Source organism: Cucumis melo, chromosome 4 (genome assembly GCF_025177605.1).
Source record: "Cucumis melo cultivar AY chromosome 4, USDA_Cmelo_AY_1.0, whole genome shotgun sequence".
In the NCBI taxonomy this organism is placed as follows: Eukaryota; Viridiplantae; Streptophyta; class Magnoliopsida; order Cucurbitales; family Cucurbitaceae; genus Cucumis; species Cucumis melo.
Genome location: NC_066860.1, coordinates 14,923,353 through 14,936,860, shown reverse-complemented (window position 1 = coordinate 14,936,860; position 13,508 = coordinate 14,923,353). Strand labels below are relative to the sequence as shown.

Here is a 13,508-nt window from a genome sequence, read left to right as displayed (position 1 = left end):
GATCATTTACATCATTTTTACCGCAAATTAGTAAGGTGTGGCTTGACTTTTGAGTTTGTTTTGCTGTAAACCTTCTATTTTAACCCATGCCTTTATTTTTATTTATGTTTGTAAATTGCAAGAAATATAATAATTAAGCATATAGCAACATTTCTAAAAATGCAAATATAACAAAATCTCTTAATGATAAACTCTCTCATTGAGAGACTCAAACCGCGGTATGGTTGTCATGAACATACTCAAAGAATTGGATTTAAATTTTGTCTACTGAACAGAAGAATCGAGAAATGAATATTTCTTTCAAGAACCCTATGTTCCAAAATCAATCGATGCTAGAAATTAGAATCTTAAAAAGATGCATACTTCTCCCCTTACACTAAATCAAGCGTTGAGATGGAATTTCATGTTATCTAATAAATCTTAAGATTTAAATTGTATCTCTTCTATCTTAAGAGTCAATGACAAAACTCAATGTTCTAGACAAATTAACTACAAGTGAAGATCAAAAGTGTCATGAGTATGCCATTAAAAATGGAATTAGCTAACTTCTCTTCTTCAAATTCTTTAACCATTGGAACCTACCAATGAAATATTGATCAAGGTCGTTTGTTTCTATTCTAACAATTTAATTCACAAATGTATCGACCAAAACTCACCCTCTTTAGGATATCCCAGGAAATCTCTTTCTTTATCTCCTCAACGAATGGAAACGGAAACACGTCGAGCAATGTTTTCAAATTGACATCATTTTCCCACTCAAATTTGTCTCTAAAAAACTCATTGATTTCCTTCTTCTAATGGAAATTATAATAATCTATCCAGAAATCTATTTCAACGTCTTTCTTTTGCATCGTCCTCCGTTTCTCCTCTGATCTTTAAGGTGAGGACTGCAAATATACATGTTTAATGATGCAATCGTTTCTTTATTACTGATTTAGAAAAGAAGAGGTTGATAGATTGGATGAGAAGATCTTTAACCAACCTAAAAGTTGCCGATAAGATAAACAACTAGAAGTATCCCAACAACGATAATGAGAGCCGCAAATAAGTTTCCGTATGCACAGCGCTACTTGTAGTTAGGTTTAAATATGTCCTTGCGTTCTAGTATTATATATCAACAAGTAACACTAGAGTTCTATGATTAACAAGCTAAAATATCCCAAGAGAAAAACAAACGCAAGATAAGGGAAATAACAAGGAAAATAAAGAAATAAGTTAAAAGAGCCCTCTCTTTCAAATGAGCTATCACCCCCAAAACAATCCTGCCTCCACACTGAATCCCAAAACCCTACAAAAACCCTTCAGCTGGTCCTCGCAGGTAAAAATATTCTTCTGCTGATCCCCTACCCCACTTTCTACTTGTCGAATTCTCTTCTAACCCTTTTTCTTTTCATACACTCTCATAATTGGAGGTCTCGCAGAACATAAATACCGATTTCTTTGACATCCTCAAAGCAAACTAATCTAGTCCATTGCTCTTTTTATTTGCATATATGTTATATTTAGATTTGGCCTTGAAGAAATAAAAGCTCCATTGCCCTGTTTGATTCATTGCAATGGTTACAGACCCATTGTTGGTAGCAGAGGATTCTTAGCCGACCCTAGCAAACAAGTCAAATATGTTGGCCATCTGACCCTCCCAAAATCATTGCATCACAAGCATACTAAAGAGATGGTAACTCATATTTATTAAATATGGTAGCACATGGTTATTAGAATATCCCCAGTAGATTTTGGAGTACAATTCTTGTGTGCATTTCTTTAATATTTTGTTCTCAGGCCTCTTAGGGAAGTGCATTCTTGACACCACATTGTTCTCAGGCCAATACTCTTGAGTCTGATATGGCAATGGAGTGGGTACTATGGCAAGAGCGGTCAGATTTGTGTTGAAAAAAGTTGTATGAGGTACTATGACCTTTTTAACAATTTGGTGTTGTTGATGAATATGTTTGATTGTTTCTAATCACCATAGCTCATGAATACCTAGGTATTTGAAAAAGTTTATGTAAATTATAGGATGATGAAGGACTTTTGACTCATGGATTAAGTTTATCCGTAATGAAGTTGGGAAGTGTAGTTTACATTTGATATACGGTTTACTTATCTTAAGCTATGAATTCGTTGATCTCACATGTTATATAATCTTCGGCTATGTAAATCCCTAATGTTAAAACCCACTGCTCTCAATTTTCTTCTAGGGTATATATAACTCATAAACCTATGAACCAAACCCGAGTGGTTTAAAAAAGGATTGTGTCTAAATAAAGTGAGATTGCAATTAGTTTAGATTGAGAATAATAATGATGAAGGAGGGAGCGAATAACACCTACTGATCTTACATGAAAAACCCTTAAACCAATTAAAATATGAGTTTCAAACTTTCTTTCCTTGCTCTCTTATAAGAAGAGACCTACTCTATTTTATCTCTCACTTTACTCCCTTGTTGGAGATTTTAGATTGCTTTGGCAACCATGGGTCCCCAAAGATATTTGCTATCAAACAACTCCAGTGGTTCCAAATTGTCCAAATCAATATGAAAGATTTAAAGGCCATATATTGATCTTAAACAAAGCGTAAGATTTAATGGCCCAAAACAAAATTTCTAAGATACTTCTTTAAGATTTTCTCATTATTTAATACGAGCAACATAAGCTCATGCCCCTGAAATTCAGAACTACACAAACTCAAGGTTTCCATATCTATTAGGATGAAATTGGTTTGTTATTACCAAACGTCAGTACGTTTAGTACATTTTTTTTTCTTTTTGTCCACTCTTCTTGGGCCTGTTTATATGACTTACATTAATGAAAGGCTTAAGTCAAAATTACTTACCCTCTATTGTAATAAAATCCATGTATTAAGCTCGAAAAAATCACTTTTTTTTTTTTTATCTGATTTCCCCTATCTATTCTTCTAGGATCAAAAGGAGGAGATCCTCAATCTTAAGAGTAAGCTAAAATTAACGAAAAAGGTGTCTGGTAGCTTGATCTAGACTTTGGTAAGTACAAGTAGAACATGAGTCATGGCCCTTTTAGACTCTCTTATGAGAGATAAAGTCTTGCAAATACCTAATAATGGAGTTGTTTATAATTCATAGGCATTTTCTTTCTGGAACCAACGTGAATATTTGGTAGCATGTACAGTCTCATTGTCGTGTAAATTTCTTAAAAAAATTATAGTTTGTATGATTTCTCTTGATAACATTCATTTCTTCTTTTTTTTTTTCCTTATATTTGCGCGTGCTTGAGTCAACTTATACACACATGTATATAATGATATTATATAGCCCATCTATATTTTTGTTTTCCAATGTTAGATTCTTAACATCTCAACAACATATCCCTCTTTGTGTTCACCAATCTTGATCAAATCTTAATTTCATTTTATTGGACCAAATACTCGTTTACACTTTATGAGCTCTAATACCATATGTGATAGTATGAGATTCCATCTCAAAACCAGTTGGTAATGAGAGAAGTAGTCTATCTATCTTATAAGAAGTGTGAGTCCCCTTGATTTTTCCAATGTGGGATTCTCAACATCTCAATAGTACGTAATTTGAATTTATGAAACTAGATGCTTTTCATTTTTCAACATACATTACGTTTTCTTTAGTTCTTTTAAGAAAAACATTTTACACCTAGTGATTAGTCCAGTCATAGCTTCAAAGTCCAAAGTCTTTGGTCTAGTACAGTAAAGGCTTTATTATCTAAGTTGTGGTTTGGACAAAAATTAGAGGTTTTCAATGACAAGCATCTTTCTTGGGATGATTGGTTTGCCTCTTCTCGTTTGAAGGCCTCTTAATGGTATTTCTCTTTCTAAAAGTTTTGCAGGATATACTATTCTAGATATTTGTCTCAATTGGAATGCTTTTATGTTGCTCTCATAATTCTATTATGTTTTCTTGTTTTAGTTCTCTTTCTATTATGATTTTGTATCCCTGTTTTGGTTTCTTGTACTTTTAAGTATTAGTCTCTTCCATCATGTCACTAAAAAGTGAATGTTTAAGATGGTTTTTGGCTCAGTTACGAGCTTGTTACATGGAAGGACCTTGTTGAAATAAAATCTAGTGTTTCACTCCATAGAAACTGCTAAGAAAATATGCATCCGTTGTAAATCTATTATTTCTAGTTTCAAAGTTGAAACTATCTTTAAATTGTCTAATGACTATCATTTGTTGAGTTCCTCTCATGTGGAGCTGTAGTGGCTGCAAAGTATTATACAAAGCTACTTTATCTTTGAATACTCGTTCATGATTTATATAGATTTCTTTTCTCCAGGTTTATGTGCAGTGACAACAGAGGAGTCAAAGTTTGATGATAACGGTAAAGAACTATGCATTCATTTGCATTTTGTTTTAAGTTGCACGGACTGAAACTTATTGATAGTCAATTTTTAATTTGAAACGAGTATCTATGCAAGCTTTTAGAAGGAATTTATCCATTCCTTCCATCTTCGGATTTCATAGTCTATGGTTTTAGAGCGAGCCTGTGATGATTTTGAGTATTTTGTTCCTTTTTCTTGGTTTTATTTATTTATTTATTCTTTTTGATAATATAAGAATTTCAACCTAGAATACAAAAATTGGCGTGAGTACTCCTTCATGATTTTTCTTAAAAGAAAATATTACGGTGCAACCATTCAACTGTTCAATCGTAATTTGTCATATGGTTTAACTCTATTATTTTTCTAAATAATTTTAATTCTTTTTCGGTGTGAGTAATAAAAGGGAATTCATAAAGATGAATGGTTGAAGTACTTACAATTATAAAATAAGTATAAAATCGTTAAGCGTTTAAGTTTATTTTAATCACGGCCTTTAGTCACATAGTCAAGTGGTTCTTAAATATAAAAAATGGGTCAAACTATTTACGAGTTATAGTTAATAATTTTATATTCCTTACAACTTCGGTAAGTGCTAATAGAAGTCTATCAATTCTATCTATGATAAAAATTGATAAAAATCATTGATACTATTAATAGTAGAAATTGATATAAGTTTAATATTGATAGAGGTTGATAGAAGTACTTCAGAGTTATTAAGTTTTTTTTTTTTTTTTTTGACACTTTTTATACACAAGTGCGGGTTTTTCTTAAATAAAAAAGCCAAAAAACAAAAGGTTCCAATGGTTACCAAATGGAGCTAAACTTGTTATTGTGTATGATTTTGAACAGAAAGTTCTCATTAACATAAAAGAAGAATAGACGAAGCAACAAGGTTGAGAAAGTAACAAAGTTTGGACAAGAAATAGCACCATAGGTCCACAATGTGAGCTCAAGAAGAGGGTAGCTTGGGTCAATGACCAAACTAGTGTGATTAGCCATGAGGTTGAGGTTGACCCTAGCAAAGTAGCCAATAAGGCATATCTCACATATGCATAAGTGATATGAAAACCAGAGAAATAACCCTAATACTCTTATATTAATACATCAACCTAATATCGTGGGCAAACATGAAATTGAGTACACCATTTCGTCCAATTTATTATCTTATTGTCCTGAGGCAACTTTGAAACTCTAAGAATAACCTATGCCAACTTTCTCCATAAATATAACATTATTATAATTTCACATATTCTAACTTAAACTTTTGATTTATTCTCCATTCTATAGTTCTCATTCCTAACTTTTGTATCCAATTTATTTTTCTTTGTTTTGCAATTTTCTCTTTTTAAAATTATAAACTACTATTGTTGTCATGTGAAAATCACATGGGGCTATCCAAACTTTGACATCAATACTAGTCAAGTTATATTAAGTTTTATACAAACTTTCAATCTCGTCAAATTTTACTCAAACGATTACCAGCGATACAATTTAAAAACTTAAAAGAACAACAATTTATTTTCAAGTATCATTAAAAAGAAGTTTTTTCTTCAATGAACTATGCAAACCAATGTACAATATTATAAGAAAAACAAAAAAATTTACTGTATTACACCAATCAACTTTTTTTCTTTATTATTGTGATCACTATTTTTTATTTAAACAAAAATAGTTTATATTCAAAAACACGAACAAACTAAAATAATATACACTCAAAAACCTATTATGTCTTATTGACTACTATAACCTACCCTCGAACCACCCTTTAAAAGTTCAATTTGAAAAAATGAGATAAATTTAGAGTTGAAAAATTCATTTTTCATTCCCAATTTAAAATAGTTGCAGCACGTGCAACATATTTTGACTCGTGCGAAATCATTTTGGTTAATCGCCTCCTCCTCTTGACTAGTTCCGCCTTTTTCTTTTCTCCCATTTCCAAAAGCATAGAAACTGCTGAAAGGGCGAGAGAGTGAAGAGCAAAAGAGAGCCAAATTCGCCGTTCAAGAGGTGCGACCTGAGATCATAGCCGGAGTATTCACCGTTTTCAATCTACGATGTGGAGAAGATTGCTCTCTTCGTCGCTCAAATCCTTAAAATCTCTTCCCTCTTCATCGACGCCTGCATCCGCTCCGTTGGGATGCATTTCCCAAGCCGCTCGACTCGGTGCTGCTTCTCATCTTTCTCCTTCCTCGACTGTCTCGCTTTTCGCTCGCCATTACGCCTCTGATTCTGGTAGATCTTGCCGTTTTCTTCGGATTTTATGCTCCCTTCATATATATGTGGAATGAATTGCTCGTCTGATTATTAATCGATTACTATCGTACAGTCGTATCGATCTATAGTATGAGCAGGAATGTTGTTTTTGTTTTCTGTGGTTGTTAATTGATTTCTTAATGTAGCTGATACTGGTCTGAAGAAGAAGGTTGAGGATGTTATGCCAATCGCAACCGGACACGAGCGTGAAGAGCTTGAAGCTTCTCTTGAGGTGAAGTATCTTGTATTTTCTTGCTTACCGGGATCTCTTTCCGCTGCGTGTTGTTTTTCCCACGCTTCATTTCACGTTGTGAAATTTACTGGATTAAAGAGTAGTTTAAAATTTATGGATTCATTTTGATTGTCAAACTGAGCCTGGCATGGTAATTTTCAGTTTCGGAAAGCCAGGTTAAAAATTTTATGCCTTCATTGGTTGGTTCATTTTCATTTTCAAACTGAGCGGTTTATGTTCATATTTTTTATAAGCTGGCTTCTGATGGATGTGTTTTTCGTATTGGATGCAAGTCTCATTTTAGTCGGTTTAACGTTTGCAGGGAAAAGACATACTTGACATAAATCATCCTGTTGGCCCCTTTGGAACTAAGGTTGGTGTAGTTGCTTGTTTTGTCGTTTTTAGAATTAACTTCGATGCTTTATCTTTTATTCAAAGTTTCATCCCATGTAGATATCAAGGCATCGCAAGATAGCAATATTTATTGAGTTTACTGCTTTCACTTGAATTTAAGCTGCACTTTTGTCATGCTACATTGAGATCTCGGACACTCTGAGATATCTGCAAACTGATTGTTCTGAATTTTGGTCTGCAGTTATTTTACCTTCCATCTCCTGACTATCCATACCATTTTTCTTTCATGCTCTATGGCACATCATAACTTAGTAAACAACAAGAAAATTCAAAGTTAATGAGTTTGTGGATTTAAATGCTTAAAAAATTAGTTAAATGTATTTCATTTTCAAAATTGTTTACTTTTGTCATATATGTGTCTACTTGGTATATGTAACGAGTGTTTGATGCATGTCTAACAAATGTTGGTCTTGTGTTGACTTTGTACAACTAGACACATCTATTTTACTAATAAGTGTCCTATGTTGAGTTTGTAGTACGTGTAAAATGTGTCTGCATGTTGATACATTTATGAGGTGGATACACCGGCCAAACTTAAGTGTCCATGCTTCTTAGCATTTAGAACGAAGAATCTATGCAAGTTCTGATATTGGTCTCACTTCTAGCATTCCCTCATAGCTTTTATTGTTCTGCAAGAGTATCTAACCTAAATCAAGTCTAGAGAATAAGGTCATTCAAAGAATCTTAAGCTTCCTTTTAAAGCAATAACCGAAAATCTTATGCTCCTCTTCTAAACCCTACCTTTTGCATCTTGTGTATCCTTTTCAAAAATTTTAACTTTTTCTGGTTGAAAAAAATTGTGGTCTTGATTCTTGAAGAGTTAAATGCTTGTCATTGGCTGTAAAAACTGTCTCTCTTGCTTCCGTTCTTCGAAGTCTGAACTCCTAAGTGTTGATTATTTATTACAAAGCATATGAACTAGTGATATAATTCTCAGTGTTGTGATCTTTTGTAGTTTTTGTGCCAATGCCTCTTCACTTGATGTTTTTTTTTGGGTACTTCAAGAGTGCATTCTCTCTGCCTTTTGGTTTTAGATGTATGAGTATCAACTCTTTATTATAACCATTATGGGTTGGTCTAGTAGTAAAAAAGGAGACACAATCTAAATAACTAACTAAAAGGTCATAGGTTCAATCCATGGTGGCTACCTGCCTAGGAATTAATTTCTATGAGTTTCTTTGACACCAAAATGTTATAGGATCGGGCGGGTTGTCCCTTGAGGTTGAGATACGTCTAAGCTGGCTCGGACATTCACGGATGTAAGAAAAAAGTTTGAACTCTTTGTTGCACAATTTAGGTAGGAACTTTTCACCTCATTTTGGAAGATAACTCTGTAGATTGGAAAGTTGTTTGTTGAAATAATCTTATTATATCTTGCTGGTCTGAAAATGTAGCAAGGATGGCCACATCGATTGAGGCCCTAGGTGTCGAACCTTGGCTTTGTGCTTTGGCCGGAAGCTTTCTCCTTGGTCTTTCAAAGTTGGAATATAAGGTGCATGAAGTAAGGTTCTCCTAATCTTTGAACAACCAACATTGGAAGAAGAGAATCCATAACATTATAAGGGCAAACAAAACTAAAGTTCGAGACTTTTGAAAATTTTGCCTATAGCCTTAGAGATATGGGAGTTCAAGAAGAGGTGTGTACTTTGGGAAAGAATGGTTATGTTGGATACAAATAAGAGGTGATACTTCTTGAACGTAATCATATCGAATTAAACCCTTTGAAGAAAGCAGACTAAAGGAACACCTTGTACTTTCTAGGAACCTTTGGTATGCAAAACCTTTTTTCATAAATCCAAAAGAAGATAGGTTTTTTCCCTCTCTCTCCCTACCTCCCTCTCACTCCCTCCCTCTCCCTCCCTCTCCCTCCCTTCCTCCCTCCCTCCCTCCCTCTCCCCGAAACCACAATATAATAAACATAGCTAACTGACAATGCACTTGAAGTGGAATTTCAAACTCTCAGAATCCTGGTTTTAAGGAGACTGAAAACAAACATGATAATAAGGTTCATCCTCTCTTCGATTTCCCTGTAGCTGTGCTACTTTCTGTTTTTTTGAAATGCGACTTTGGTGGTGATTAGCCTCATCCCACAAGTCTTGAACTAGAGGTTTTTTGAGCTGGTATCTGTTATGATATCGATAGTATCTTATATTTCTATTAAGTTCCTCAACGATTACAAGAGAGAAAACGTTCACGCCAACACTAACAAAGATCCACAAGGATCAACACAACAGAACAGACCAGAGAAATATCCAGAAAACGTAAAGATAAATTCAAAGAACTCTAGAAAAAAATAACAAGAGCGAAAGAACTTGGCACTTTGTCTTCCTTCTCACGCAAGGAGGAATTCAGCCCTTCCTCTTCACCACAAAAACTTCGGTACCCTCCCTACTCTTCTTCCCACCTTTTATCCTCCACTACTAACTAACTGTGGACCCCACCAGGCTGGTCCCCAACTTCCTTGCTATCCTCCCCACTCCCACGTGTACCTTCCTCATTTGCTTCTGGCTTTTTCTTATTCCTTCTATTATATGTGAATAAAATTGGAGGTCTAGCATCACTCTCCTCCTCTAAATCCACCTTGTCCATTAGGTGGAAATCCGGGAACTGCTGTTTGAAATCTGCAGTCTTCCCAAGTTGCTTCGTCTTGGGGAAGTCCCTTCCAGCTGATGAGTACTTCCCACTCCTTGGTAGTAGGGTTCTTGTGATAGCCAAATACTTCTTCGGGCCTTGTTGTCTACTCATGATTTACATTCACGTAAGGGTCAAGTGGCTGCACCTGTTCAAGCTTTCCCACTGCCTTTTTGAGTTGAGAAACGTGGAACACTGGATGAATGGCCGCTGTATTGGGGAGTTCCAACTTGTAAGCCAATGTCCCAATTCTCTCTAGGACTTTGTATGGCCCAAAGTATTTTGGTGATAGCTTCTCATTACGCTTTCTTCTCAGTGACACTTGCCGATAGGGTCTGATATTAGGAACACCATATCTCCCAATTGGAATTCAACATCTCTTCATTTTAAATCTGCATACTTTTTCATCCTTTCTTGAGCCATTCGCAAATGCCCCTTTAAGGCCCCTAAGATCACATCTCTATCCTTCAGCTGTTGATCTAATGTTGAGTTGGGTGTTTCCATGTCTCCATATTGAATCAAGGGTGGGGGTAGTCTCCCATATACAGCTTGGAACGGTCTAAGCCCGATGGAGCTGTGGTATGTAGTGGTTTACCAATATTCTGCCCAATGTATCCACTGACTCCGTTCCTTTGGTTTTTCCCCACATAAACACCTCAAGTAGGCTTCCACACTCTTGTTCACCACTTCTGTCTGCCCATCTGATTGGGGATAGGCTGTTTATTTTAAGACCAGAACCTTCTTCAAATTGGCCAATTAAGGAAAGGAGATTAACAATATATCTTCTTTGTTGGTGGAGAAAGACCACAACAAGTGAGGAGAGAGAAATTATAAGATTTGGATTCTTTTCCATTCCAATATTTAGGCCTAGTTCGATAAACCATGTAGGTCTCGTTTGGTCACCATTTCGTTTTTGTTTTTGAAAATTAAACCTATTTTCTTTCTATGTCTTACAATGATTTGTATCTTTCTTAAATACAATGGTTGACTTCTTAGCCAAATTCAAAAAATAAAACAACTTTTTGAAAGCTACTTCTTTTAGTTTTTAAAATTTGGCTTGGTTTTTTAAACCATTGGTAGAATGTAGATAACGAAGGAAGAAAGTTGAAGATGAAGGTAGTGTTTGTAAGCGTAGTTTTAAAAAATAAAATGCCAAACAAGGCCTTAGTTTTTGGTTTTCGATTTTTGAGAATTGTGCTTGTTTTTCTTACAATTTCTTTGCCATGGTTTATGTATTTCCAACCAAAACATTTTTAACCCTTAATCAAATTCCAAAAAAGCAAAAATAGCTATTTAAGTACTTTTTTCAAAAAAAGAATATCTTGGCTTAGTTTTTTAAATTAAGCTTATAAACACTACTTTTACTATTGATTTCTTTAATTTGTTATATGCTTTTTAGGAGTGTTTGTGCTTGTTTTTTTTACAATTTCTTTGCCATGGTTTATGTATTTCCAACCAAAACATTTTTAACTCTTAACCAAATTCCAAAAAAGCAAAAATAGCTATACTTTTTTTAAAAATAATATCTTAGCTTAGTTTTTGAAAACGCTCCTAAAAAGCATATAACAAATTAAAGAAATCAATAGTGAAAGTAGTGTTATAAGTTTAATTTAAAAAACAAAAAACTAAAATCAATTTGGTTATCAAACGACCCTTGTTGTTTTGATTCCTTATTTGATGATGAAATATGTTAAGTAGATCTAAGTGCATTGCTGCCATCTAAGTGGGGATTCTTACCGAGGTTTCTCCCACTTAAGTAGATCTATTGTTTATGCTTATGTTGTAGCTATGATATTGATCATTCACTTTTATGCTCTTATCCAAAAACTATTCACTTTTATGCGGTTGTTGATTTTCTGATCAGTTGTTTAATGATCCAAGGCTGGCTTTTCTTCTATGGAAAGAGCCTGTAACTTCCATTGCATCTTATGGTCCGTGCTTTACACAAAAAGACTGTGTTAGAGTATATGAATGAAAAGATTTTCTTGCATGACTTATTTCTGGGAGAAATCTTATACTTGTATTCCTTTAGGAAGCACCTGCAGTTATCAAGTCATATTATGATGAAAGAATAGTTGGATGTCCTGGAGGTGAAGACGGTGAGTACTTGCAATCTCTTCCTTTCCATGGTTTTTCGCAACATTTGTGCAAGTCTAACCAAGTGTTACATAGGCTAATTTTGTGTTTCTTTTATTACACATTAGAATTTTCATCTTACTTCTGTTGCTTCCTTTCTAATTGTAGAGGATGAGCATGATGTTGTCTGGTTTCGGCTGAGGAAAGGAGTGCCACATGAGTGCCCTGTGTGCTCACAGTACTTTGTGGTGAGAATTCATTTTAAACTAGTATGTTATGTTGATGTATATTTCTTCACAAAATTTCAATTGGCATTTTCCAATCAGCATGTTCGGCTCCTTTTGGAGGGAAATGACACGATACTCAAAACTACTAAAATTGCAATACTATAACTATTGAAAGTGTTTTTAACTAATCTTGCAAATAGTTTTCAAGATTCTTTTTTGATGATTGTTGCCTACATAACCAAAAATGCTTAGATCAAAATCATGCTTTTTGAGAAATAAATTATTGGTAATCTTTTCATGTGTGTGTATGTATTAATAACTTAGTGTTTGTTATGTATAAAAAAAATGTGATATAGGAATTAAGAGTTCTCTCCCTCTTCCATGTTATCCTATACTCCTTCGATAGGATGTAGGCATTAGTGGTATATTAATAGCTTTGTCCTTTATATTCCAAAGAACAAGGCTTTTTCAAATATGCCTATTCATTTGGGATCCTAATCTTCATTCAACCTGCTGACCCACCGTTTCCTGTTCAAAAAAAAAAAAAATCTTTCCCATTCAAAGATCAGCCTTTTGCCTCTATGTTTTCACATCGAGCTAATCACGAGTTTTTCTAATTGTAATTTGTGTTTCACAGTTGGAAGTTGTGGGACCTGGAGGCTCGCCTGATGGTTATGGAGATGATGATCACCATCATTGATTAACAGTCATCCATCTCGAGAATAAAACTTGGCTTTTAGACGAAGAAACAGATATCACAATTGGTGCTATTTAAAGCTGTGTTTTGTTTGTTTTCTACTGTTCCTTGTTTCTTTTGCAGTTCCTTCAGCAACAAAAAGGAATTCTGAGTTTTTTCGAAGTCAGTCGCGGACACTGGCAACTCATCTGCTAGAAGTACAATTTTTTTTAGCTTTTCTTCTATGAATTTCCAAATAATTGAAGACATCTCAATTCTTTTCCAAACAAACTCCTTGATCTTAGAAAATAATCTCATGAACCTGCGGAAACAAATCGATTTTAGGAAGTTTGAAATGGCTGTATGGAAGTGGCTTTAGATGCCAACTCATTGCCACTTTTATTGCAAATCTTGTCCATTGTGTTTTGTTTTAATTTCTTTTTCATAACCCACTTTGTCCTTAAGACCTCTCTTCTTGATGTCAATGTGGGGCTTCAAGTCTTTCTTATAATTCTTTTTAAAATCTGTGATGCTGTTTGCTTAGTTTGGACTTTGTTGCTGAAAGTTAATTTGTTGAAAGAATATGTATTTTGAAAATTTTGGGTTTTTTTCTTTGACTTTTGGAAATTTTAGTAGTTTGTTGAAATCATGGTTTTAAAATTTCATTCATTTA

At 34.4% G+C, this 13,508-nt stretch overlaps 1 protein-coding gene and 1 long non-coding RNA gene across 3 annotated transcripts; both read left to right on the top strand.

The window, feature by feature from the left end:
- Positions 1-1,217: 1,217 nt before the first annotated feature.
- On the top strand, positions 1,218-4,548 carry LOC107990895 (uncharacterized). Of its 2 annotated transcripts, XR_001762708.2 has the most exons (4): positions 1,218-1,318; positions 1,507-1,675; positions 1,822-1,905; positions 4,281-4,548. It is a non-coding gene; the product is annotated as an uncharacterized LOC107990895 (long non-coding RNA). The 2 variants fall into 2 exon arrangements; XR_001762707.2 differs by lacking the exon at positions 1,218-1,318 and having other exon boundaries at positions 1,350-1,675; positions 1,780-1,905; positions 4,281-4,498.
- Positions 4,549-6,242: 1,694 nt separating this feature from the next.
- Positions 6,243-13,269, top strand: LOC103489917 (cytochrome c oxidase subunit 5b-2, mitochondrial). Its single transcript, XM_051084346.1, has 6 exons — positions 6,243-6,558; positions 6,726-6,811; positions 7,134-7,184; positions 11,889-11,955; positions 12,101-12,180; positions 12,797-13,269. Exons 1-6 carry the CDS (start codon positions 6,381-6,383, stop codon positions 12,857-12,859), a joined length of 525 nt encoding a protein of 174 aa, XP_050940303.1. The 5' UTR covers positions 6,243-6,380; the 3' UTR covers positions 12,860-13,269.
- The last annotated feature ends 239 nt before the right edge of the window (positions 13,270-13,508 follow it).